Source organism: Euleptes europaea, chromosome 3 (assembly GCF_029931775.1).
Source record: "Euleptes europaea isolate rEulEur1 chromosome 3, rEulEur1.hap1, whole genome shotgun sequence".
NCBI lineage: Eukaryota > Metazoa > Chordata > Lepidosauria > Squamata > Sphaerodactylidae > Euleptes > Euleptes europaea.
Genome location: NC_079314.1, coordinates 103,143,276 through 103,170,622, shown reverse-complemented (window position 1 = coordinate 103,170,622; position 27,347 = coordinate 103,143,276). Strand labels below are relative to the sequence as shown.

At 44.4% G+C, this 27,347-nt stretch overlaps 1 protein-coding gene across 4 annotated transcripts in view; it reads left to right on the top strand.

Moving 5' to 3' along the window:
• Positions 1 to 228: 228 nt before the first annotated feature.
• The window catches only part of DNM1L (dynamin 1 like), a 44,371-nt gene continuing 17,252 nt past the window's right edge, over positions 229 to 27,347 (top strand). For 2 of the 4 annotated variants that reach the window (XM_056847750.1, XM_056847752.1), the window contains exons 1-7: positions 229 to 333; positions 12,471 to 12,618; positions 20,827 to 20,865; positions 23,292 to 23,338; positions 25,174 to 25,245; positions 25,474 to 25,560; positions 26,474 to 26,636. In XM_056847750.1, coding sequence (XP_056703728.1) covers positions 232 to 333; positions 12,471 to 12,618; positions 20,827 to 20,865; positions 23,292 to 23,338; positions 25,174 to 25,245; positions 25,474 to 25,560; positions 26,474 to 26,636 — 658 coding nt within the window. In that variant the 5' untranslated portion in view covers positions 229 to 231. The remainder of the gene's footprint in view (positions 334 to 12,470; positions 12,619 to 20,826; positions 20,866 to 23,291; positions 23,339 to 25,173; positions 25,246 to 25,473; positions 25,561 to 26,473; positions 26,637 to 27,347) is intronic. The other 2 variants (XM_056847753.1, XM_056847751.1) reach the window with 1 other exon arrangement.

Sequence of the window (27,347 nt, the reverse complement as noted above, 5' to 3'; positions counted from 1 at the left end):
AGAGGGAGCGGCGGAGCGGAGCCCTCCTTCCACCCGCCGCACTACAACTCCCGCCGTGCCTTGCGGCGCCGGTCTCTCCGCCGCGGCGCGAGAGGCGGCGGCGGCCTCGCGTGGCCTGCTGGGAGCGGCCGGGCCGGCGCCAATGGTCGTCGTCGGCGGGGTGGGGAAGGCGGCGGCGGAGCGCGCGCCCTTGCCGGCCCGCCGCGGCCTCCTCCATTCATCGCCGCCGCCATGGAGGCGCTGATCCCGGTCATCAACAAGCTGCAGGACGTCTTCAACACGGTGGGAGCCGACATCATCCAGCTGCCGCAGATCGTGGTGGTCGGGACGCAGGTGAGGCTGGCGGGCGTGGCCTCGGCCAGGGTGACCCTCAGGCAGGAGGGGGGGGTCTGGACTTGGGGGTCCCCCTCAGGGGGGGGGAAGGGGAGGGAAAAGGGGACTGTCCCCGGTCCAATAGAGCCATGTTTGCAAAATCCCAATTTTGCTACCCCGGAATCATTGCTAAAGCCCCCCCCCCCCAATTATTACACATGATGTCGCCCCCCTCCCTCATTAGGACAGTTGCCTTCTGTTTTAATTTATTATGCACTCTCCTGTTGCTCCTCGTTGGAAAAGGATGGCTTTAAAAAAAAAATCTTAAATGGTGCATATCTCATAATTATGATGAAGGGGGTTAAAAAGGATGGCTTTAAAAAAAATTTCTTAAATGGTGCATACCTCATAATTATGATGAAGATCATTCACAGTGGGTAGCCGTGTTAGTCTGTCTGCAGTAGTAGAAAAGGGCAAGAGTCCAGTAGCACCTTAAAGACTAACAAAAATATTTTCTGACAGGGTTTGAGCTTTCATGAGCCACAACTCACTTCTTCAGATACAGCTAGAATGTAGTTGTATCTGAAGCTGTATCTGAAGAAGTGAGCAGTGGCTCCCGAAAGCTCAAACCCTGCCAGAAAATATTTTTGTTAGTCTTTAAGGTGCTACTGGACTCTTGCTCTTTTCTAATTATGATGAAGGGGGTTAAAAAGGATGGCTTAAATTTTTTTTTTTAAATGGTGCATACCTCATAATTATGATGAAGGGGGTTACCAGCAGTTCAATGTACACCTCCGCAGGCGCAGCAGGTAAGATTGGTGGGCCGTGCCCTGCGTGGTGCTTCGGTGCCTAAGCTCATGCATTAACATGCATTTCCCTGACCCGATTCCAAGATTTCACTTCTTGGGAGGAGGTGAGGAATAGCAAGTCTTGCAGGTCGTGCTAAAATTGTTAACAGAATGGGCCCCAAGATAGCAGAAAGAAGCGACATAGTGGGGGCAGGAGTGAGAAAATAGGTGGGGCTGCCAACAGCCACCATCCCTCCCCCCCCAACAAGGATTCTTTCTGGGTCTCTCCTGCCACCAAGCTACTTGTTTTAAAACAAATTGGGTGCCTTGCCCAACCCTTTCTCCCTTCTCCCTCTTGGCATCCATGTAAATAGAGGCTTTATTAAACGGGGACAGTAGGAATATGTGTGGAAGAGTGTTTTGTGTTTGTGGGGGGGGGGGTAGTAATGGTATATGAGTAACAGAGGGATAATATGAGCAATAGGAACTGGCTTTGTGGGGAGAGGAGATGGATTATGTGCAGTCTCTGGGAGGCTGGAATAAGAATTTTTGGTAAATAATAGTCACAATTCTTGGAGCTCTTTGTAATCTCTGCATAGCTTTCCCTTGTAACAGTGCAGTGAAGAATTGAGCAACTCGCAGACTGGACAACTGATAATACAACTTCTGGATCCCAGCCTACTTTTATTATTTACAAGGGAATGATAAGAATTTTGTGTGTGTGTAAAAACAAAGCAAACTGGGGAAAGATGAAAAACGGGGCATTTTAAAGAAGATGTATTGTCGATGGATGAAGCAGGCTCTAGTTAAGTCCCTTGGTCTTTGGATGGCACAGGTCTCTTTTTGGGTTTTTTTTGGAATAGTTTTCCAGAATTTGATACTGAAAACTAACACAACAGGAGGATGGCGGTCGCTGTCATGCCTCAGTTGTGAGCTTCACCAGGACATTTGCCTGGCTGGTGAACAGAATTTTGAACATAATGGACCTTGGTTGGCTCCACCTCTGATGTTCTCTGGTGCATTAGATGGAAAGAGAGAAAAGGAGTCGGTGTAAGTCCTGCAGTTTTGGAGTCTACGTGCGATGAGCCTGAATAATGTGGGTGAAGCTTGTCCTCACAACACCCCTGTAGAAGTAGGTTACTGGGTTGCTGTTTTTACAAACTGGGGAAAGAAAGCGGAGCAAGTGGAACACTCTGCCTAGTCTGTTCACAGCTGAGATTGTATTTGAACCCAACATCCTGGGTCAAGGCCTTGTTGCGAAACCTGTACGGAAAAATGGAGGGTGCATGGGGTGTATCCTCCATTGGCAGGCATTCATATCACATACACAGTTAAGGGGAGGGGCTGTGGCTCAGTGGCAGAGCCTCTACTTGGCATGCAGAAGGTCCCAGGTTCAATCCCCGGCATCTCCAGTAATAGGGACTAGGTAAGTAGGTGATGTGAAAGACCTCTGTCTGAGACCCTGGAGAGCCGCTGCCAGTCTGAGTAGACAATACTGACTTTGATGGACCGAGGGTCTGATTCAGTATAAGGCAGCTTCATGAGTTCATGTGCTCTGAGATCCATACGGAAGCCTCCCTGACCTCTTCAGATTAAGGGCATGGGATGATCAGTGAATACAGGTCTGGGGTTATAAAAATTATTGAAGATCCGTTTTTTTCCTCTGCACCATTTGTTTCCTTCCCTTTGTTTTACCTGTCTTTTCCCCTTAATTGGACTTAAAGCAGTCAAGGGGAAGAGTTTCTGTTGGGGAAATGGCACAGATGTGTGTGATTTAACCTTTTCCCCAGGGTCCATTTCAGAGGGCCCCATGGCTGCTTGTTAGAGCCACGTAAACTGTAAATCATTTGGCATAAGGGATGAAAGTATGAAAACAGGGAGAATTGGGGTGGGTGGGCAAACGATACATGAATGCAACATATATGAATAAACGCATTTACCTATTTTCTCATTTTACAGAATTCTGCCAATTTTAGTTGTTTTGCATAATTTATTGAGGTTTTGCTCATCATGGCAAGAACAGCGAACACATGAAGTTGCCTTATACTGAATCAGACCCTTGGTCCATCAAAGTCAGTATTGTCTACTCAGACCGGCAGCAGCTCTACAGGGTCTCAGGCAGAGGTCTTTCACATCACCTACTTGTCTAGTCCCTTTAACTGGAGATGCCGGGGATTGAACCTGGGACCTTCTGCATGCCAAGCAGAGACCACTGAGCCACGGCCTCTCCGCAAATCATATTTGCAGCAATTGCATGTCTTCAACCATTTTCTGGTTTTTGAGATTGCAGCAGTTGTAGCTGGGGCTAGAAACTACACTTTAAAAAAGAAGGGAAAAAGTCGGTATTGTCCCTGAGTCATCTGCACCATTCTGCATATTTTTCTGTGCTCCCACCAAATCAGCTTGCATAGAGCTCTGACTGGTATATGTGTTTGCATGTATAATAGATAGCAATTTCTAAGACAACCTGACAATGCATGTCTGAACTAGTGAGATGGTTAGTGTAGTGAGGGGGGACAGAATTTTCAGGTTCAGAAAATGTTTGTGTTTGGAGATATCCAGTCCAGGTAGTTTCCTGCTCATTGTGCTGGCTGTTCCATTGCAACTCCAGCAGCTGAGTTTGATGAATGCAGTAAGATTCATATTTACACCAAAGAGTGAAGGAGGGAGACCACTTGGCCCAGTTCATGGGCATTTTGAAAGTGTTCATGTACATGATAAAGAGAAGCAGAGACTTGCATTTCTGATGCCTCTCACAAATGTGCATACTTCTTAAGGATTGGAGAGGGCAGGAAAGGACATTGGCCTTCCTTTCATATATTATCGTAATGAAATCTTTGTTATGTACTTATTTTAGAGATTACTCTATGTTCAACTGCATGGAAACTTAACTACTTCTTTAAACCCATGGCAATCAACTCTTTATTAACAGGTCTGTGGTAAGCAAGACTCTAAGAGGAATCTGCTCTGTATAGTACGTTTTTGTTTTTGCATCTTGGGAACCTGGCTTTTTAAACTCCCAACAATCCACACAGGAGTTTTTACTTTATTGAAAGTTTTTAATGCTCTTTATTATGCAAGAAATTAGTAAAAGTGATGCCGTGAAAATTAGGCGCACAAAACCACTAACTAAAAATGATACAAAGAAAATAGCAGCTAACATTTTATAATATCTACCTCTGAAACATGTTATGAAATCCCCTTAACAGACAAGTATTGCTAAAGACTCCTTTGTATTACTCAATGTCCAGTGCACAGGAGTCTTAGCAAGAAAGCCCTGCCTTGACATCTGTTCAACGGGATTCTGATCAAAAAGCCCCAATTAACTTTATTTTTAAAGGAATTGGTTGAAAGAGAAGAAGATGAAGTTGGATCATTAAAACTCACAGGGTTGTAATCTCAGGATTCTTCTCATCTCTCTTTACTTTGCTAGCTCTAAGCAGAGCTAGTCAAGCTAGAACCAATTATTTATGACTGATGATAGGTACAATAAACTAGTAATTCCAATTAACTTGTTTACTCACTGGAGGTAAGTTAGCAAGGCTACTCAAACCTTACCAATCCTCGCTAACGAGGTCATAAAACATAATAAGGGGAAAGTCTTGGGTTCAGCCAGGTATTGCATTCCTCGCTAATATTGCATCTAATATATATTTTTTAAAAACCTGTATAAAATACATAGAATTCTAGGATTAATATGCCCTATATTGGTTAAAGAACAAAATCATGCAGCCTTGTGAATGGAAAAGTAGTATGAATGGAGAAGTGGCATTCATGTCTGATTTGCTACATGGTTGGTAAGTGGGATACTAGCCCAGCTAAGATGCAAGTCCCTTTGAGTTTAGTGGGACTTGTTTTTGAGCAGTCATCTGCTGGAAAATGCAAGCCTTCCTTGAGCTTCCCATACTTGCTGTTCAGGGGATGGGAGACCCACTACACTTCGTTGCAATGTATGCACGCCACTTACCCTAACATCAGCATGGGTGGGAGTATCTCAGTTTCAGCCACTCTTAGTGTTGGCTTCTGTCGTATTGGGGTGCTGACCTTCCAAAATATCAGCTGGGTGATCCGAGCTGCAGTCCCAGCAAGTAATCATGGAAGTAGGTGTTAGGTGCTCGAGAGCACTGCGGTTAATACCTGGGTCACATTTAAAGAAAGGAGGAAGTAAGGTCTTTATAAATTGTGTTTAAATTTGGTAAACTGAGATTGAAAAGTGAACTTGGCAGGTTGCACTGATTTGGAATTAGAGCAAGAAAACGGAGCAGAGGTCATGACAGGTTGGACCCTTGCTGCCATGGGGCCTCCCATCTCCTGGGTTCAGGGTAGGATTATCAGCCCAAGAATCCTTTTGCTTGGTGCACCCATGAGAAGGTTGTTTGGTCCACCACAGACTAATCCGATAAATTCTCTCTCTTTGAGAAATGGGGCTGCAATATGCAGTTTCGTGTGTCAGTCGGAGGGAATGGGGCCTGCTTGCAGTTCCACACCCTCTCTGTGCTGTGTTTAGGATTTCGTCTATTATGAGGCAAAGGTTGTGAAAATGTATCTTAAACATTTGTTATTTAGTAAAGTCTACCATGCTCCGTTAATATGGTGCCAAGGCACAACACGCTTTCATGTGCATAAAGCTAGGTTTTTCTTTTCTTGAAGAAGGTTTGCAGAACGCACTAATGGTCAATAACATGTTTGTGTTCTTATTAGATTGCCTTCAGCGTCTGTGGCTTATCAGGGATACAGATCTTTAGTGAAGCCAGGCTTGGTCTCTATCTCAAAAAGGACAATGTGGAACTAGAGAAAATGCAGAAAAGCCAAAACAGACATGGCATTGGAAAGTGTATGAGCTTTCCAGTTCAGAAAAAAAGATTATCAAAAGACTAAGAGGTTTATAGTAGTGGTGTATGTAATTATACTTGCTGCATAGAATTTTTTCTCCTTCTTCCGGAATTTGGGGGCACCCAGAGAAGATGGAGAAGTAGATTCAGGACAGGAAAAAAAAAGAAGCAAGCACACCTATATATGATGAAGAATTAAAGTATAGAATTCATTGCCACAGGCTGTAGTGCTGACCACTAGCTTAGATGGCTTTACAAGGGGATTTTGACAGAGTCATGGGGAAAAGGTGCATCAGTGACTATTACCCATGATAGCTGACTGGGGCATCCATGTTCAGAGGTAGTGCCCTGAAGGAGAAAGATTCCTGGATGAGAATTGCCACCCCACCCGTCGACCCTTTGTCCAGGACTGATGGAGGACCAAGAAACCTGGTGAGGGGGCTAGCTCTTTCAAGGGGACTGTCTCGCCCTCCCTCACACAGGTCTCGCTTACGCACTCCAGGTCCCCTTCCTATACTGGCAGTGAATTCCACAACTTAATTACTGGTTGAGTACAGAAGTGTCTTTTATCTGTCCTGAATCTACTGCCTGTCAACATCATTGGTTGCCCCTGAGTTTTGGTATTATGGGGGAGATAAAAAAGTTCTCTCCTAACCACTTTTTGCACCCCATGCATAATTTTGTAAACCTCTGTTGTGGCTCCCATCCACGTGGAGGGTTCCTAAAGGTGCACTCTTATTTCAAGCCAAGACGAACACAGTGGCCCCAGCTTCTTTGGTATCTTGGTGAGGACTTTTCTTTTGCTGCTTTGTGGTAGCAGGGTGCTGCGATACGATAATGTTTATTGCTTGCAGCCGAAGGCCATTACAATCTGTCATATAAAACCAAGTCATAAATGGTAACAAAATGGTGCTGCCAAGTTAGCCTGCTATAACAACATCCTGCACTGCTACTGTATATCGGATGACACCCAGGGTGTCCCCACAGCAGGTACCAACATCCGTGATTGGGTGTTTAAGTGTGATGCTGCATCAGACAAACAATCAGTTCCCCAGTCCAGATTCTCCCCGTGGTTTAAACTGTTTAAAAGGGATCATGTCAGAGCCTCAAATCTGGTCAGTATCCCCTTCCACAATCTCAGAATAGCTTTCACCTCAATCCGGTTTCAAATCATGCCAACGGCTTTGCTAGCTGGACATTACTCCCAAAGACCGTGGGCCTCTTGTCTGTGCATTTGTGGAGCTGCAGTTCCAGATCAGGATGTTCTTATTCTCGTCCATTTCTAGCGTAAATTGGGTCTGTTATCTTTGTCTGCTGGTTAACGTTAAAAATTAATCAGTGTTTCCATTTCTCCTTGGGTGCCTTTCTTGCCCCGCTCTTCTCCTTGCTTTGCTGATGCAACTTTTCTTTGGAAATACGGTCTGTTGAACTCGAGTGACCTAATTTTTGATTCTCTGTGGATATGGTTTAGTCCTACTCAGAGTGTATTTCCAATTAGAATTGGAGCACGGTTACTCAGGATGCCCCTTGGATTTACTTTTTCAGCTGTTTTCCATGCAGTTTAAAATTAATGTTAGTTTCAAAAATAATTGAGGGAATTCTGCTTAGCAGCAGCATGATCTTGTGCTCTTTCTAGTATATATTGAGGAGGCTGAAGTCTCTTGTTGATGTGGCTTTCTCCTTTTTGAAATGAAATGTAGCTGCTTTGAATGTAATGTATGTGCAATTTTATGGGCGATTCTAAAGGCATATTAATATTAACTACTGCTGGCTTAATTTATAGGCTCTCAAATCATCTGTAGTTTGCATAACCACAGTGGTGAGTGAATCTTGAAATAAAACTGCCGTGCAATGAAAAGCTTTTCTTTTGAGGCCCATGGCATTTTTTTTTATTTTAAAACTTTGAAATACTTCAAAGAAAAATGGTGCCCAAAGGCTCTTAATAATGTAGATGATGTAGTGTCGTTAGAGTATTGATCTCAAATGTTATTACAAAGGTCCACAGGGTGATAATTCAGGATTAAGTACAAGCAGGTTCATACTAGTGCTACGTGGGAGTCATTGCATCGTTCAGTGTTGGGCACATTAGTGGCATGCTAAGATTGATAGGAAGAAAGTAGATTCCTTTGAAATGTGGTATTGGAGGAGAGTGTTATGGATATCGTGGACTGCCAAAAAACAAAAACAAATCAGTGGCTTATAGATCAAATCAAGCCTGAACTGTCCCTAGAAGCTGAAATGACTAAACTGAAGCTATCGTACTTTGGTCTCATTATGAGAAGACGAGTCACTAGAAAAGATAGTCATGCTAGGAAAAGTTGAGGGCAGCAGGAAAAGAGGAAGACCCAACAAGAGATGGATTGACTCTATAAAGGAAGCCATGGCCCTCAGTTTGCAAGACCTGAGCAAGGCTGTTAAAGCCAGGACAGTTTTGGAGGACATTGATTCATAGGGTCGCCATGAGTCGGAAGCGACTTGACGGCATTTAACACACACATGAGATTGCTTCCACACCGGGTGTTCGGACTGGCTTTGCCAGTGGGTTTTTTCCTTCCATTCAGCATTGTGGTTCTCTCATGCAACTTCTGGTTCTTTCCCATCTTTCCTGTGATCTTTTCTAGACATTTTACTGTAATCTTTCTGGAAAGATCACAGAAAAGCCAGGGAGGCTGCCATGGCAACAAGCAAGTCCAGATCTTTCCTAGTCCAGCCCACATTGGTGCCATTTTCTCCTTCCCAGCCCCCTGTGCTGACCATTCCCCTGTGCTGCCAGGCTGCAGCTGGAAAAATGGGGGGGGGGGACGCCATTTGGAAGCCCTGTTGCTGCGTCTCTGAATGGGCAGCTGTAACAGCAATGAAAAAACCGGAGGGACTCCTTGCGGTGTGAAAGCTGACTAATTGTGGGTCAGAATGAGGTTGCGTTATTGCAAGGGAAACAAAGGCAGACTGGGAAATGCACTCAAAAGCAAATGCTATATTTTTTTGTAGGTGACCGCTTTGTTCAGGGCAGTCCTGATCTGCGCTTAATAGGTGACCTCATCTCAAGACCAAATTGGTTTTCCTGAGTGATGCTTGTTGTTAGGAAAGTGCTGTCTGTGTTTGTCTCTATGCAGATAGCTAAACCAGATCTAATTACCGATTTTAATCTTCTAAACTAAAGGCTAATTAGAGCGAAGATTTGGAGGCCCTCTGAGGTTTGACTTTTGTAGGATGGAGGCATCTGTAATCCTTTTGTGTGTTTCCCAAATACATTCTGGAAATGGCCTCAGGCTTGCTTCGTGTTGTCTGGCTTTTGCCATGTTGGAACCACTCATGGCATTAAAATGCCTTAAAATGTTGTCATTTTTGTAATCCACTATTTGCAGTTATCTTTTTCTTTATAATTGAGTGTGTGATATGAATATCTGCCAATGGAGGATATACCTCATGCATCTGATGAAGTGGGCTGTAGTCCACAGGAGCCTATGCTACAATAAATCTGTTAGGGCTGGATACCGCAACTCCTTTCTGTTCAGCTGGCTCCTTCAGCTCTGTTTCATTAAGGGATCCCCCCATCAAAGGAAGTTGTTTTTCTATAAAATGAATACTTAGCAGAAAGAAGCTGTCGGGTCCAAGCCAGTAGAAGGTAGTTGCAGGGATCAGTCCTTATAGTGCAGTCCTATTTAAAGTTACACCGGTCCAAGGTTGTTGGCTTCAGTAACTCAGCATAGGATTGGCCTTTAAGGTGCCACAAGGCCCCTATTCTGTGGTTTGCTACATCAAACTAGCACAGCGATCGCTCTAGAATAAAATCATAACAAAACCCACAGTGGAACAGTTGAAATGTATTAACAGCAGTTCATCTCTTATGGAAACAAGTAACCTTGATAACTTTACATGTCCCCCTAGTCGAACAAAAGGTCATTACAGTGTATTGATTCAGCAGAGTGGCCATCCTGAGTCCCGGGGTTGTCTTGGGAGAATCTGACTTTCTTTTTCCACTTCCTCTCTACAAGGTAATGTTTTTCCTATGCTGGCCTGTATATGGAGGAAGATCAGCCAAGTGAAGCTGACGCTAATTAGCTGCTCATAATGTAAATTCTTGGCAGCCCAAAGGAGTCTGCTAAGGATCCAGTTGAGCATTGCTTGACAATTCGGCAGAGAGATCAAATCCTGCTCCTTCCATCAGTCTCTGATAGGTTACTGGGCACAGGTGCTCTTGATTTGGAGTATACGGCATTAAGAAGGGGGCTTCTGTTTGCCCTTTTCCTCCTGCCTCCATTCGGCGGAAGATGACCGCCTCCTGGAAACCCAAGCGAAGAGTTTTTACTAATTCATCCGACATCTTAGTAAGGGTGATGCTGATTTCTTACCAGAAGCTTTGCAAAGAACTGTGATCAATAACCCTTATGTATCTGTGGGTGTTTACTAAAGATTATTTACCCCTTAAAAGGCCTCGCGGTTATAATTCTTGAGGGCTTTAAAAGGGGATTAGACAGATTCAGGGAGGGTAGGCCTCTCAGTGGCTACTAGCAATGGTGACTAAAGAAAATCTCCCACATTCAGAGGCAGTGAAACTCTGAATATTAGAGCCAGGAGGCAACATCAGAGGAAGGCCTCAGCCTCTATGCTCTGTTGTTGGACCTCCAGAGAAATTGGTTGGGCATTGTGTGAGACGGGATGCTGGACTCGGACCACTGGTCTTGGACCAGTAGGGTTCTTATGTTCTTAGGGGTAGCTGTGGTCATCTGTTGCGGAAAACCTAAACGGGTCCAGCGGCACTTCACAAACAAAATTTATTCCGGCATCAGCTTTTGGGAGTTAAGAGCTCACTTCATCACATGCATGGAGTGTACATCTGTAGAAAGCTTCCAAGTGATAGACTTATCCCTGATGTTTTCAATACATGTGGTGGGTGAGATGGAGACCCAACTGCATGGCCCTTATTTGAGAGGATTAAATTTCCTGTTTCAGTATTTCTAATCCCTGTAATTTGCATGCCCATTCTCGTGTTATAGTCAAGGCAGAACAAGATGGGCTGTGCAGTGTGGTTAATGATGGTGGGGTAGATGTTGATTGTACTGCGAGTTTTTAGCTGTACAAAGATCTGTAGGGATTGACAGTTTATAGGGATTGGTGCTTGGGTCTTTGATTTACAGAACTTTTGGAATGGGAAATGATTGTACTAATGATCCCTGCCGAAATAGCCTTGGTTTCAAGCTTCAAATGACTTTGAATAAGGTACACATAATGTAAAATCTGTGCAGTGGATCCAGGGCTCACTTGTTAGTGTACAATTTTATTTTCCTCCGTTTTGTGCTGAGCTCATGGGCTTATTTAAAAGCTTTTGTCTTGCAGACAAGACAGCGCACACGTGGATGCAGATACAATTCTTTCTTTTATAAGACCTGCTCTTAATAGCAAGCGGTAGAAAAATAATGTCTTTCATTTGCAGCTCTATTAAACCCTCTGGATGCCATTCGTTTTTTGGTTTTTTGCTCCTTAAAACGATGGTCTGAGGTACATTAAACATTAACGGCTTTATCTTAGGCATTTTTACGTGGATGTTTCAACTGAGGTCACTATAGTTTTTCAAGTAAATGCTCACAGGATTTCACCCTTCAGTTGGTTGGGGTTTCTTTTGGAATTCCCCCCTCCTCTCACAATAGTAGACACTTGAGATAACCCAGTGACAATGATGGGTAGTCAATTTGGAGACAGCAAATAAGGTAAATAAGTTACAGAATTCACTGCCTTGAGCTGTGTTGATGGCCACTAGTTTATCTAGGTTTTAAAAGAGGACTAGATAATTTCTTGGAAGACTGAAGAGCAACTGAAATTCCAGCCTTCCAAGAAATTATCCAGCCCCCTTTTAAAACCAGTGAGCTTTGACCTGGATAGTGGCCTGACAGGGATAGCCCAGCTCGCCTGATCTCAGAAGCTAAACAAGGTCAGCCCTGGTTAGTATTTAGATGGGAGACCACCAAGGAAGTCCAGGTAGGCAGAGGTAGGCAGAGGAAGCTGTGCAGAGGTAGGCAGCTGTTTTCTTCATGCCCTACTTCTGATCTTCCGAAAGGCTTCTGGGTGCTGAACTAGAGAGGCCTGGCTGGGACCAGTGGAGATCCTCAGGCTGGAAGTTGTGTCTACCTGCGATGAGTGAACTCTGTTTTGTTGGTAACTTGTTCATGGCGTGATGTAGTGGTTAAGGGCGGTGGTTTGGAGCGGTGGAGTCTGATCTGGAGAACTGGGTTTAATTCCCCCCTCCTCCACATGAGCGGCGGAGGCTAATCTGGTGAACTGGGTTGGTTTCCCTGCTCCTACACATGAAGACAGTTGGGTGACCTTGGGCTAGTCACAGCTCTCTCAGCCCCACCTACCTCACAGGGTGTCTGTTGTGGGAAGGGGAAGGTGATTGTAAGCCTGTTTGATTCTTCCTTAAGTGGTAGAGAAATTTGGCATATAAAAAACAACTCTTCTTGTGTTGGAACAGTGCAAGACTAAGCATCTGCCTTTGAATGAATGTGTAAGGGAGTCATGGGCCTTTTGTTTCAATTTTCAGAGCAGTGGGAAAAGTTCTGTGCTGGAAAGCCTTGTGGGAAGGGATCTGCTCCCAAGAGGAACAGGGATCATCACCCGGCGGCCTCTCATCCTGCAGCTGGTGCATGTGTCGGCCGAGGATCGCCGGAAAACGGCTGGAGATGAAAACGGTAAGGGAGGATGGGGTGAATAAAGTGAAGTCTCTCTGTTTAAATTAAATGGGCTGACTGAATATCAAAGCGGAAATGGCGCATCAAATTTAGGAACCCTTGATTTAGAAGATAAATTCTTCTGTAGTTGAAACATAATTGACTTTGTGTATATAAGTTGAGAAGATGTTTTGCATTTTCATTAACTTTATTTAGGTAATGGATTTGCAGATGTATTTTTTTCCTTAAATCAAATTCTATTTGTGAATTCAGCAAAATAATTTCTATAAAATAAAACAGCAAATATTTAAATAGTATATGGTGGGCTGTATCTGTTTTGTAGGGGTATTTGGTTTTGACAGGTTCCGAAATAATCACCCACTTTCAAGTTCCAATTTTAATTTAAATACATTATTTACTGATGTGTTCCTTGAAGTCTTTAAACAAATGTTTACTCTGGAATAGAGAGATACCTCAGATTTAATAATCAAACCCTGCATCTAAGGTTAAGATTTATTTTGTAATGGATAAAGAGCTAAGACAATTCTTGCTTTCAAGTAGAATTGTGAACGAGCCATTTGCAGATGTATTTTTGCATAATGTAATTCATCTGGCTTTGTTAGCTGTTTTTCTGTTTTCTGTAGAAAAAATGGACATTTATAGTTAATTTTATAGTAATAAGAACGGAAATGGTAATGGTTGTCTGTGGGAATATAATTCTTGAGGGAGTAACTGATCATGTATCATTCTTGTAAAGTCAGGCCAAGTGAAGAAACGGCTAGTGTTGATTTAATACCTGATGTCTTTCTGGCTTTTTTCTCTCTGTACATCCTGGTGACAAAATGCAGCTTGACATGCCTGTAAAGCAGACCTTCTGGAGAGCTCTCTCCCCTGACCTTCATGGGTAGCGTTTACTTGTGTGTTCTCACTGTATGCGGCAGTCTCAAGCACTGAATTATGTGTTGTATGTCCTGGAAGCTTGTTGGGTGGGCTCTGTTTTTTAAATCATGCGGTGGTGAAACTCTATCAGAGTAAAATCTTAACAGTGAGTGTACAGAGAGCTTTGTACGGAGTATCTCAGTTCTTACAACAGTCTTGCAAAGTAGGTGAGTATTAGCACTCTACAGCAAATGAGAGGAGGATAAAGGGGAGAAAACAGTGGCAAACCATCTGTGTCAGAGCTTGCTTTCCTAGCTTTTATGAAGGATCAGCTAATATGAAAATTAACCTAATGAATTCCAAAGGAATAAGGAGACTTGCTGGCACCATGAGAAGTATATAGACTGTAGCCGCCATTGTCCTTTGAGATCAGGAGAATGTTTTCTTTTCCCTCAGGGTTAACTCATGATTTACTTTTTTAAAAGGATGCAGAGAGCCTCCTTTAATTGTAGCACCCGTCTTTTTGACCACAGCGTTGAAGTGCCGGCTCTTGAATCCTGTTACTGCTTTTGATTTTAAAAATAAAAAATATTATTTTATAAAAAATATATTTTCACTCTGTAGTTGAGTGTCAAAATCTGAAAAACAATGAATGGAGGAGTCCAGATTTTTGCCATCTTTGTATGTAATATTTGCATCAACTTGCAAAAAGAGCCACTGAAGAATGAAGGATCCGGAATGGCTCGTGTAAAATGTGGGATCCCTTTGTAAATCTTGAGGTTCTGTAAACTGTTTCAGTCTGCTTGTTGCATTTGCCTTGGATGATTTAAACAGAGATTTTTCACAGATAACCCCAATAGGATCTGCCCTTTTAACAGGGAGCGGCGGGAAGGTTATTAAGTATGCTGTTCCGGAACAGCCTTCAGTAACAACTGGGATTTGGGGATTTGTCTGTTTTTGATAGTAGTGCTTTCCTTGTGTGTGCCCCCCCCTTTCAGGAACAATTATAGAGGAAAATGCAGCTGAATGGAGTTCTTTCTCAGGCTAGCTGAATATGATGTGCTCTGGGTTATTCTGTGTTATATCTTGGTGCAACACCTAAGGTTGTTAGCAAGACAAGAAGTAGGATGCAAGATTGAATGTAAGTTTCCTTTTCTGCAACTGAAGAAGAACTTGGGTCTTATTAATGTATTTTTCATTCTTTCTGAATAAAGGTAAAAGTTTCCTGTGCAAGCACCGGGTCATTCCTGACCCATGGGGTGACATCACATCCCGACGTTTACTAGGCAGACTATGTTTTACGGGGTGGTTTGCCAGTGCCTTTCCCAGCCATCTTCCCTTTACCCCCAGCAAGCTGGGTACTCATTTTACCGACCTCGGAAGGATGGAAGGCTGAGTCAACCTTGAGCCGCCTACCTGAAACCAACTTCCGTTGGGGATCGAACTCAGGTTGTGAGCAGAGCTTGGACTGCAGTACTGCAGCTTACCACTCTGCCCCACGGGGCTCCTTCTTTCTGAATAGGCCTGGTGTAAATATAAGCCTGTTCAAAGTTACTGTGTGTGTGTATAAATAAATATCTTTCACAGTGAAAGTGAAAATGCACATAAAACTAAGTTGGGGTTGCCTGTTCAAGTAGCATAAAACATCAGGCAACTTTTCTGATATGGGATCCTGTACTAGAACTCGTTTAATTCCATATCTAAACCTCTTTGTGTAGATGTCATGAACATTTCTAGATCTCCAGAGGGACCTGGATATGGATATTTGCTGTGTTCAGGTCCCACTACTGCCTTTTCCTCATGCGTCTTTGGGAAAGAATCCTCTGTGACTGAGAGCACGTGAAAACACCTTTAACAGGGGGGAGGAGGTTCTGAGTATATGCTCTGATCCTGAATTCAGCCAGTTACCAAAATACACCATGGCGGCAGGATGGCAGTGGCAGGAGAATTGCAAGCATGGCTGGTAGGATTGCTATGGACCAAGTACCCTGTACTGCAGAGATTCTTTCTCCAGGCTCTGCAGTTCTTGCATAGAACATGAAGGAACCTTAGTATCCAGAGAGTTCCACTTCTTGTTTTTTCAGTTGCTTCTTCAGAAGGGCAGATGCCGCAAATTTGAGAGGAGACGAAGCAGGAAGAACATGTCTACTCGTCAGAGAGAACCATGATCTAACTAAGGGCTGAGTCTGCCTGTGGAGGTTAATGGTTTTAATTGATCGGTTAGTGATGGCAGAAGAAAAGAAAATAGCTGCAGTAGTGAGAGAATAGCTTTCCCCCTTCTCAATTGGTAGTAATTTCCTTTTGAGTATATGCTCTACTTTAAAAAAAAAAATTCTGTGCCAAGGTTGCCTAGAATCTGCCCCAAGAATTCTGCTCTTACACATTATGTGCATATTTAATGTATTGCATAGATCTAGTTTTGTACATGGACATGAGGAAGGATAAGGACATTCTCACCACTGGAAATCTTTCCCTCTTTCTGAGGAAATTGCCAGCCATTGATCCTACAGCATTTTTAAAGTCTTAGTGTTTGTGCATTGGCATGACTGATGCCCTTATCCATGAGGTGTCTGCGCACCGTGGAAGGCGGCTTTTGCATGACTCTTGGGCTAGATTCAGACATCTCAACTTGGAAACTAGATTGAAGATAACGTACACTGGCAAGTCCTCAGCAGTGCTTCTGCATCCAAAGGCAGGAAGGAGGGGAGCGTGAACCAGGTGGAGTCTTGTCACGACCAAGCGGGAGCTTGCTGTTAGTGGGTTGGATTCAAGTGGAAGAATTCACAGGAGGAGCTGGGGGAGCAGATCGTTACCCATTTTCTCCTATCCTAAGTAGCCCACTGTCCCCTATGCCACCCCATACTCCTCTCTGGCGATCAGGAGAGCTTTGCAAGCAAAACGCTCTGAAGGTCTGGGTGCTGTAGTGATGGTAGGGAAGCAGGTAAACTTGCCTCTCTTTCCCTCCTCCACTGATGCAAACTGTGAGCAGAAGTAGTGCAGGGGAGAGGCAATTTTGCCTCATTTCCCCCCTTGTCGCTGCATCTTGGGATGCACTTTGCTTGCCTTTCCCGATTGCCCCAGGGAGGGGTTTCAAGGGACGTGGCGGGCTGCTTGGAGATGGTGACGGTGGGAAAAGATCCACTCCACCAACTCATTCTGTGAATTTCTGCACTGGACCCAGCCCATTGCCTGAATACTGCCTGAACTTGCTGAACAAGGATCATAGCTGCTGCTGCTTCTGACCCACTGTTTGCAAAGGCGAAGATGCCTTATACTGAATCAGACCCTTGGAGGCATCAAGGTCAGTATCATCTTAGATTGGCAGCAGCTCTCCAGGGGCCTCAGGCAGAGAGTTTGCCCTTTGGCATCAAGTTTGTTTGGGGCCCCTTCTCTCCGTGCTCGAGTTTATTATGTATATAAACTCTGGATGATTTTGTTCTGCCAACTGAATGGATTGCACTGGTTGTTTTTAAGTATGTTGATGAGTTGAGCAAAACTCTGTATTACTACCATCGTAAAGAGAATGACCCGGTTGAACGGATAGGCCCGGAAAAGATAAGACAGCGTCTGGCTGTAGATGGAAACATTGCCTACAGCACATCCTCTTTTTCACTTGTGCACTTCAACTACCTCCTGGTTGTTTTGTTTTGGCCTCCAGCACAGTCTTGCAATTTCCCACTGTCCTGGGGTTTTTCTGCGGGCCCATTTTGTCTCCTGACAGTGCACAGCTGAGGCAGTTCAAGAGAGCAGGAACCTTCCCTTTTGACATGTCAAGCCGTGTGCTCCACTTGGCCTGCTGTGGGCTGCTGGCCCTTGAAAGCCGAGTAAAACCATTGGCCCTTGGGCTGTGTCTTCTGCAACTGCTTCCTGTGGGCTCTCAGGTCGACTGGAAATAGCAGCAAGGAGCCTCTGTGCTCAGCCACCCATTTCTTTGGGAGGTGGGATGAGAAGGGGGAAACAAAATTCGAGCACGGTGTATGTGCAGAGATACCTGTGAAACTGCATTCCCCATTTCTGACCTCAAATCAATATGTTTTGGATGGTCTCTTCCTTCTGTCTGCTCTCTATGGGACTATCCTGGGGGGAGATCTCGAGCGAGCCATTACGCCCCCTTCATCGCTTCCGTTCTTTATCCTCTGTTCTTATTGTGAGAGGAAGTGAACAAGCCTGGCTTATTTGTTCACAAGTGTGTGTGTGTGTGGGGGAATTTTGTGTGGAGCCCCAGCATGTGAGCCCCAGGCCCATTTTCTGGGCAAAACTTGAGGGAAGATGGGAAAGAACATCTGAAATGTACCATAATGCTCGAATAATTAAACGCTGTTAAGTCTGAACTGATTTGTGATGATCCTTTATGGGGTTTTCAAGGCAAGAGAATAGCAGAAGTGGTTTGCCAATGTCTTCCTCTGCATAGCGACCCCAATCTTCCTTAGTGGTCTCCCATCCAAGTACTAACCATGGCTGACCCTGCTTGGCTTGCAAGCTCTGATGAGCTCAGGCTAGTGTGAGCTATTCAGGCTGCTGTAATGGCTATTCAGGCTACAGAATTTTACCACGTGGAGTAGTGGTTAGGAGCGGTGGACTCTAATCTGGAGAACTAGGATTGATTCCCCACTCCTCCACATGAGCGGCAGACTCTAATCCGGTGAACCAGGTTTGATTTCCCCACTCCTACACATGAAGCCTACTGGGGGACCTTAGGCTAGTCACAGTTCTCTCCAAACTCTCTCAGCCCCAACTACATCACAAGGTGTCTGTTATGGGGAGAGAGAAAGAAGGCAATTGCAAGCCGGTTTGAGACTCCTTAAGAGAAAATCAGGGTATAAAAACCAACTCTTCTTTTTTTTTCTATCTGGTGTTTGGATTCGTAGTTTTGGTGGCCCGTTTCCTACCCCTCCATTGAGCAAAGCTGGAACCCTTCCTCCAGCTGGTGTGTCTTCCTCTATTTAGCTTGGAGGTTGTCTGCTTTGGCTGGAGGAATTTCTATTTAGCTTGGAGGTTGTCTGCTTTGGCTGGAGGAATTTCCTCCAGCCCCTAAGGCAGGATGCTTCCCAATGTTTTTTATGAAGATATTTATAAGGGCTTGCCAAGAAAAAGCTGTGTCTGTTTGTAAAAAAAAAGAAAAAAAAAAGAACCAACTGTGTGATATGGTAGCAAGCACCGATTTTTTAAACATGTGTGTTGCTACAGCTGACCTGTGCAGTCCATAATTCTTGGGGGGTTTTGTTATCAGGTCACAGGCAAAGCTTTACAGAAGTCCCTGTTTACTTGGTGGCCCATGAGGAGGTGGTTCCCACTTCTGTAATGAAGAGCTCTGTGTTGCTCAGCTGCTTTTGTCATCCTAAGAGCAAAAAATTTGTGGCAGGTTTCTGGCTGTGTTAATTTTGAAATGAGCCTGCTGGCTAAGAATCTCTTCTCGCAGCTCTGCTTCTTCTCAGGAGGCTGGAAGCCGTGTTGGGAGCACATTAGTATTCTTCCTGCCTCTTGCTTTTGGAGTTGGAGGAAAATGTGCTTTTCTTAATGGAAAAGAATAACGTCAAGGCCAAATTGAAGACCAGCTAGTTCAGAACACGAGGTTAATTAAACTAGTAATGGGAGAGCTTTTTTTTAGTGCAGCTCTTTAAATTCAGAATCTAATGCGAGCTAAAGCATAATACACATATTTATGGCACTGCTGTTTGCTGCACTTAAAGGGACAAGCAGTACAAGATGCTAGGGCCTTGGTCAGTATTTTCATGTAATCTTTAGGCTGAATCTTTCTGGTGTGTGTATGTATGGGGGCAAAGTAAATTTTTGTGGGACAGAAATCTTTGTTTTGCAAAGGAACAGTCAGGATGGAAAGGAGAACAACATACAGACAAGAGATTTCATTTGGGTTGCCCCCCTCCTCCAGTTCTTTTGACTCAGACACTTTCTTTGGATGAGCTTCTCTTTGTCAAGGGTATGTACAAAGGATTAATGCTTATTTATTAATGTGGATTAATGCTTATTTATTTATTTATTTTATATCCCACACCCTTTCCCAGAGGGGAATTGTGGAACTCTCTGTCTCAGGATGTGGTGATGGCTGCCAACTTGGAAGGCTTTAAGAGGGGAGTGGACCTGTTCCTGGAGGATAGGGCTATCCGTGGCTACTAGTCAAAAGTGGATACTAGTCATGATGCATATCTATTCTCTCCAGTATCAGAGGAGCATGCCCATTATATTTGGTGCTATGGAACACGGGCATGGTGCTGCTGCATTCGTCTTGCTTGTGGCCTTCCTAGAGGCACCTGGTTGGCCGCTGTGTGAACAGACTACTGGACTTGATGGGCCTTGGTCTGATCCAGCATGGCTTTCCTTATGTTCTTATGACTTGGGGCAGCTTACAATATTTAAAAATACAACAAATACATTGCAAATAAAAGCAATAAGTAGAACAGTAAAACCAATTAAAACATCGGCTTCATAACAAATTGTTCGGAGAATTAAAACAACTGGCCCGCTCCCTGGTTTTTGTATCGTTAGCCCAAGGCCGCATGAAGCAAAGCAGTCTTACGTGCCCTACAGAATGCTGAAAGATCCCACAGGGCACAAACTTCCCCGATTTCAGAGAGAAGGGGCAACCACTGAAAATGCCCTTGACTGACAAGCTGGCAATTTGCGGGCCAGGCATCTGTAGATGGCCCTGTGTTGATGATCCAAGTAGGCGAGGGGGGTCATATTGGGAGAGACATACTTAGGCCCTATGTCCATAAAAGGGTAATTAAGTGGTGTTGTTTTGAGATTGCATTTGGATTAACAGCCATGTGATCGGGGTCTTTTCATGTTACATTTTGTGCATAGGGTGAATGTAAATGCAGCGCCCACCACATGGGTGTGTAGGCCTAGGGGCTGCATGTGCGCACCTAAGATGTTCTTTCCCACTGTCCATAGCTTCTGGGTATTTCTGATTCTTCTATCTTCTACAGCTGATTCCTTTTTTTAAACTCTCCGTTCTTGGGATGACTGTTCTGATTTGCTCAGTTCCTTTCTCTCGGTTCAGAGAAAATGTGGGTCATCTGTTGCCTAACACCGCTCCTTTGCGTTGGGAGTACAAGTACTCAAGCTCATTAGAAGACGCTAAATTGATAATAGTGATGGCGTGGAGTAATTTACATGGCTGAGTATGTTGTCTTTATGCACTGCACTCTGTTGTGCTTTACTGATAACCTGCTTTTCCTCAATTGACTAGCATGTACATCTTGATGCATGTTGTAGATAGATGCGGTAATTTAAAAAATGCTGGAAAATGGTCTGGAACGAAAACAAATCCTGTATAGATTAATAACCGAGCTTTAATGACTTGTGATGCTGTTTCTTTTTTAACTGCAGACCCTGCAACCTGGAAACATTCAAGGCACCTTTCTAAAGGTTTCCCACTCACTTCCTTTCTCCCTGCACAGAACCTGCATGTTCATGGTATTCTCACCACTGACATTTCATGCCACTTTTATTCCCGCCTGCTGGCTTATTGTGCACATTTTACACGCTGGTTGCTAGGCTGAGTAACTGTTGTTTGGGTGGCCCTGCTGGCTTACTACGCAGCTTCTTCCTCCTCCTCTCTTTTGTGTCAGATTAGAACGCAATGCAGAGATTTACGTGTCCTTTTTTTAATTCCCTGTTTATTGTGCTGTAGCTCTTTGCCATGGCTTTCCTTGCTCTTCCGTTACTCAGTACTACGTTTCAGTCAATGGCGGTGCAAGTCTCTTGGGAATAACAGAACAAAGAGAGCAATGGGTTTCAAGGAAGGCATCCTGTTTAAATAGACATTTGAATTGTAGGACTGAAAATGACCCTGTAATATGATGGACCCTGTCCTCGTTCGGGTTGAAACTTTTTTTAGTTGAAGCGAGGAATGTTTGACGCCCTGCAGTTAGAAATTTAGGGTGTGGTGGTTCCCTGGCATTTTTGTTCCGATAGCATTTGCGAAAAGGACTCCAGTTTCACTTAATACTTGAGGTCAGGTGTCCCCAACCTTTTTTGAGCTTGCCAGGCACCTTTGGAATTCTGACACGGTGTAGTTGGCCCAGTCGCAAAATGGCTGCCACAGGAGGCGGAGCCAACCACGAAATGCCAGGGATCGAAGTTATACGCCACTCTAATAGCAACTCTTTAGCATCCCAGGCAGAAGCTCTGTTTAACAGGATGCCTTTTAATCTGCACAGCCAGCCAGAAGGCCTGCTGGGGAAAAGCCCCATCTATCCCCACCCACTTTCTAAAAGCGCTTGGAGGGCACCGAGGGCACCCATGGGCACCATGTTGGGGGCCACCGCTTTAGGTGGTGATCAAGGACAGAATGCAGATGGTTCCTTTTTTCTGCAGGAGGAATGGTATGTCCTGCGTCTCAGCACTTCTGTCATCAGTTCTCTTGATATTTGTCCTTACTGTTGCTGGGATGAGACGGGGAAGGTGTAGGGAAAAGGGGCTTGCTTCACCACATCTCCCCAGCCTACAGAACTGGCTTTTATCCGACAGCGGCGCCATAAAGGTGCTTGGTCTTGGAACCAGCTTGCAGGCTGCCCTGTGAAACAGCTGCCAAGCTCTCTAAATGGATAACGAAGTCATAGTTTCACAGCTGGAGATTCTCCTTGAAGGTCTCTTTCTTCCTCCACTCCAAGCCAGCGTCATCAGAGAATTGGCTCAAGGCCTGTTTACAGCAGGGCGCCAGTAGCACATGGGTATCTCTATGCTACATGTTTGCTTCTGAAAGAGATCTCCTCACGCAAGCAAAGGGTGAACCTGCGAGTCCTAACCTTCTAGGAGAGAGAGATTCCCGAATCTCCCAAAGTTGACACGGTGGGCAAAACTAGTATACCATTGAAGCTGGTGTGAAGGGTGCCAAGGTCCTTCACATTGTAGACTTGGATTTTCTCAGATAACCAGCCCCTTGTGTGTCCAGAGTCGTCTCTGCTTCTTGATGTTGCCTTTTCACTCCTCAAAGACTTGTCTCAGCAGACCATTGTGTATATATAATAATACTTAACGTTAGTAAAATGCGATCATATATTCAGATCAGCTATCTGAGCTTTGACTCTCGAAAGCTTATTCCCCCCAAAAATCTTGTTGGTCTCTAAGCTGCTACTAGCTGTTCTATTGCAGACCAACATGGCTGCCTTCTGAAACTATATTTCAGAGCAGTTGGTGTATGTTAGGCACCTGTAAGACAGGTGTGTAATTTCCCCAGGTTTCAGATGTGGGAGGGCTTGCCTAAGGTTGGCTAGTGAGTTCACGGCGGCTTCTTGGGTTGTAGTCCAGTCTCTTAGCCATTGTGGTACCCCAGAAGGATATCTTTGACTCGCAACAGAAGAACAGAGCATTCTGGAAAACAAAACACAGTGCGGTTGCTCGTGTATTTTAAAACCAGTTAAGACACAATACCCCTGATCTAGCTAAAATTAGCCACGGCTTAATCGCTTTTGGAAGCCTGAGTTAATCATGGCAAATGTGTTTCCATTGGTTCCAGTAAGGCTTAATCATGACTAAATTGGGCTGGATTGGGGTCAGCATGTGTACATTACAGACACGATGTAGCCAGTGATCAAAATCAGGATTCAAATTCATAAGCATCATAAAATAATGTGGGCCACAGTTTTAGAAGGCAGGAGGTTATTGCTGTAAGCAGATATAAACATCAAGGATGCCACACTCATGTGACTAAAGCTTCACAAAACCTTGTTTTCAGTTTTTCGGCATGCAGATTGAGCAATGGGAGGGGTGGGAGAGATCTCAATCAGGAAATTGTATTTGAAGCTGTGAATGTTAGCTTTATTTTCCTTGTTCTTCCTTTCTCTTTCCAGGGGTTGATGCGGAAGAATGGGGGAAATTTCTCCACACCAAAAACAAGGTACATTTTTTGTTGTAAAACATGCATAACGGAGGGGGTGTGAGATTTCAAGTGCTGATTGCAGGTCATAATTAACAGAAGCTGGGGGTTTTCATTGTCATCCGCGACTGGTCACAAACCCTGGTCTGGCTCCTCTGATGTAATGCCTAGCCTGTTACTTAAGGTTTCTTAACCCTGGTTTGTTGTTACTCTGGGGCAGAGCCTGTAAATTGACAACTGCTGTCCTCCAAGTTCTTCCTGAATTTGTTACAACCACGTAACACAACATGCTTCCATTTTTAGAGCAACCTTGGTATAAAAAGAGAGATTCGGAAATCCTGTTTGTTGCAGACTTTGTTGTAGAGATCTGCTTGTTGAAGTGTGTAAATCTGCCTGGCTTGTGACGTGATCCTCAAAGTGTCTCCCAGTTATAATATTGGGAAGGAAAACCCTTTGGTGTGTTGCCATATTGCACCTCCATAGTCAACCAAAGAATCTTAAAAAAAAAAAGAGAGACAGAAGTGTGTATAGTTGACACAATAAGTACATGTTGTGTCAAATGAAAGTGTGTGAACTTCTAACTTGCGTGTTTTTGCCTGTATGGAACATTAAAAAACTGGCGTAAATATACACCTTCTCCTGATACACATATGCAGTGTAACCCCCATAATCCCAATCAAGATCCCATTACAAGCATGCAGAAGCAAACAAAGTGTGCTGTGGATCTGTGTCTGCATGCTGACCAGCCATGCTCTGAGCCCAAGCATCTTGCAGAAAATAAAGATGAATCGAGAGAATCTTTTCAGCATGTAGAAACCTGTGCCGTGCTGCCAAAATGGGTACACAAAGAGAGCCAGCGTGGTATAGTGGTTAAGAGCGGCGGACTCTAATCTGGTGAACCAGGTTGGTTTCCCCACTCCTCCACATGAAGTCTGCTGGGTGACCTTGGGCCAGTCACAGTTCTCTCAGAGCTCTCTCAGCCCCACCTACCTCACAAGGTGTCTATTGTGGGGAGGGGAAGGGAAGGAGATTGTAAGCCTGTTTGACTCTCCTGAAGTCTGCTGGGTGACCTTGGGCCAGTCACAGTTCTCTCAGAGCTCTCTCAGCCCCACCTACCTCACAAGGTGTCTATTGTGGGGAGGGGAAGGGAAGGAGATTGTAAGCCTGTTTGACTCTCCTTAAAAGGTAGAGAAAGTCGGCATATAAAAACCAACTCCTCTTCTTCCTCCTCTACTATTTTAACCCCACTTTTCTCCTGCTTACAAAAAATATTAACAACTATTAGCAACAATGGGGGGGAGGTGATTGTAAATGGCTTTGAGACTCATTAAAGGTGAAAAGCGGGGTATAAATACCAACTCCTCTTCGTGTTTCTGGACTCACTTAGTTAGCATATGTCGTATCCTGCTTTTCTGACCATGGGGACCCACAGCAGCTTACAATAAAATTATCTCAATCAATTTAAACAAAATACAGTGCAAAGAAAGAAGCAGAAAACAAAAAAAAGGTACCCAGAACATCCTGGGCTAGGTTGCTATCCATTGGGCTGGTCAATCAAGGGCACGGGCTTTGAACCACAAGCTAAGCTCCCTTTGATTCTTGTACTTTGGCTTGTGTACCTGCAACAGGAAGGGGAGACACACGCTTTGCCATCTTACAAACCACTGGCTGCTGTCTTCCCACAATTCCCCACTGCTCCCTCCATACGTGCAGCTTCACAGGTAACAGCTGTTTGCTCTGCTCACCTGCCTCTTGGTCCCAGGCACCTGCAGATTTCAGACCACTCGAGATGGCTCGACAAGGAGGCCGAGCCACACTACACCAGAGGTGTTCAGCTTTCTCTCTTTAAATTTCAGCTGTACACCGACTTTGATGAAATTAGGCAAGAAATAGAGAATGAAACTGAAAGGATTTCAGGAAACAATAAGGTGAGTGTCCATAATGCTACCTGCTCCAAACATGAATAATTATTTGAACAAAGAAGCTAAGAAATAGTTCTTCCATTGCCAGGTGTAAGTTAAATCCCAACCAGCATATAAAAACCAACTCTTCTTCTTCTCAAGAGCACCATTATAGTGAAGTGGCTGTTTTTCTTTTGAAGGTTGCAGCTAAGCAACCAAGCTTGGTAGTAACAATCCCTTCTCCACGATTTCTAGGGGATCAGCCCTGAACCTATCCATCTAAAGATTTTTTCGCCACACGTCGTCAACTTGACTCTGGTAGATTTGCCAGGAATGACAAAGGTAAGAGAGAATGGGCGTTGTTGCGCAGTTACGAGAAAGTTCTGTTTTGTTACGGATCAAAATAAGCACAAGACAGCCTCTTCGGGTTCACCCCCCAAAGTACATTACGTTCGATGGGTAACAACGTATTGGTGGTCCCCAGCCCTAGGAGTGTGCGGCTGTCCTTAACAAGAGCCAGAGGTTTTTTGGCCCTGGCTCTCGCCTAGAGGAACTGCCTTCCCAGTAACATCAGACCTTAAAGAGTTCCGCAGGGCTTGTAAAGCGGAGTTATTCCACTTGGCCTATAACTGAGGACAGCTGTGCCGGCCTCCCTAACCTTCCCCCCATCTTTTATTTTAGTTATTTTGACGATCTATGGGGGGGAATGTGGGGCTGCAATGCTTCTCAGCAGCGGCTGTTCTCTACTGAGTGCCATCTGTTTTTTTAGTATGGTTACTTATGGTTGATTTTATTGTTTTAATGAATGTGTATTATGACCGTAAGATGGTTTTAATGCTGTTACCCGCCCTGAGCCTGGCTTCGGCTGGAGAGCGGCGGGATAGAAATTTAAAATAATGATTTTTAAAAAATTGTGCTAAGTCGCAGGGGTTTCCAGACTTTCCTTGCCAAGATTTCGTATTGTCCATCCCTGTCTACTTGGTTTATCCCGGTGCACTCTGCCCTACTTGTGGGGTAGTTCTGCATTCCTGTTGCCACTTAGCTGCCCCATATGAGATGTAGCATCACAAATCTGGCTGGAGAGCCAAGCAACTCCATGCGATCTCCATCCTGGCTTCTTTCTTGGCTTTCTGTCCTCCTCCTGAGATAGACCCGTCAGATTATGCTCCTCAGGAGAAGTGGCTTTGTATAGACAGTGCTTAAAGAAGAAAGTCTTCAAATGCGTGCCACTCTACTTATGGCCCTTTTCTCTTAGGTACCGGTGGGTGATCAGCCAAAGGATATTGAACTTCAGATCCGGGAACTGATCCTCCGATTCATTAGCAACCCTAATTCAATTATTTTAGCGGTCACCGCTGCCAACACAGACATGGCCACTTCTGAGGCACTTAAAATAGCGCGGGAGGTGGATCCAGATGGTAAGTAGAGAAAAAGGTGATCCCAGCTTGTCTGTCTTAACTGTGTTTTAGGAGAGGAACTCTTGCAGCAGCAGTTGATAACGTAAATATTGCAGGAATGTGCGTTCTAAGAAAATGCAGCTTTTGTATTTGAAGGAAGCCTATTTTGTTAACATTGGAAGATATCATACATATACATACATGGTTTTATTACGGTCATTTGACCAGCATTGTAAAAATATGGAAATGCATGTCATCAGCCTACTAACAAAGAAAAGGCAGATTTGAGGACAAACTGTAAGAACATTGGAAGATACCTTGGTGGGCATCTGATGGAAGGCTTTCAGGCAAGAGCTGTGTTCCGGTTAGAGAACAGCCACATGCTCTTGGGAGCCAATGTGGTGTAGTGGTTAGAGGATGTAGGAGACCCAGGTTCGTATCCTCACTCTGCCTTGGAAGTTCATTGGGTTACCTTGGGCCAGTTACACATTCTCAGCCTAACCTACATCGCATTGTTGTTGTGGGAATAAAATGGAGGACAGGATAACAATGTAAGCTGCTTAGGGTCCCCATTGGAGAGAAAGGCGGGGTATAGATGAAGTGAAATAAAATGTTAAAAGGTTTGTCCATTGTTTCTCCATCTGCAATGCTTCTCAGAATGTGGTGTTTGTTTATTTGGCAGTATTACGTTTACCTGTGTTTTTCCTTATTGCTATAGTGATGGGTTCTTGC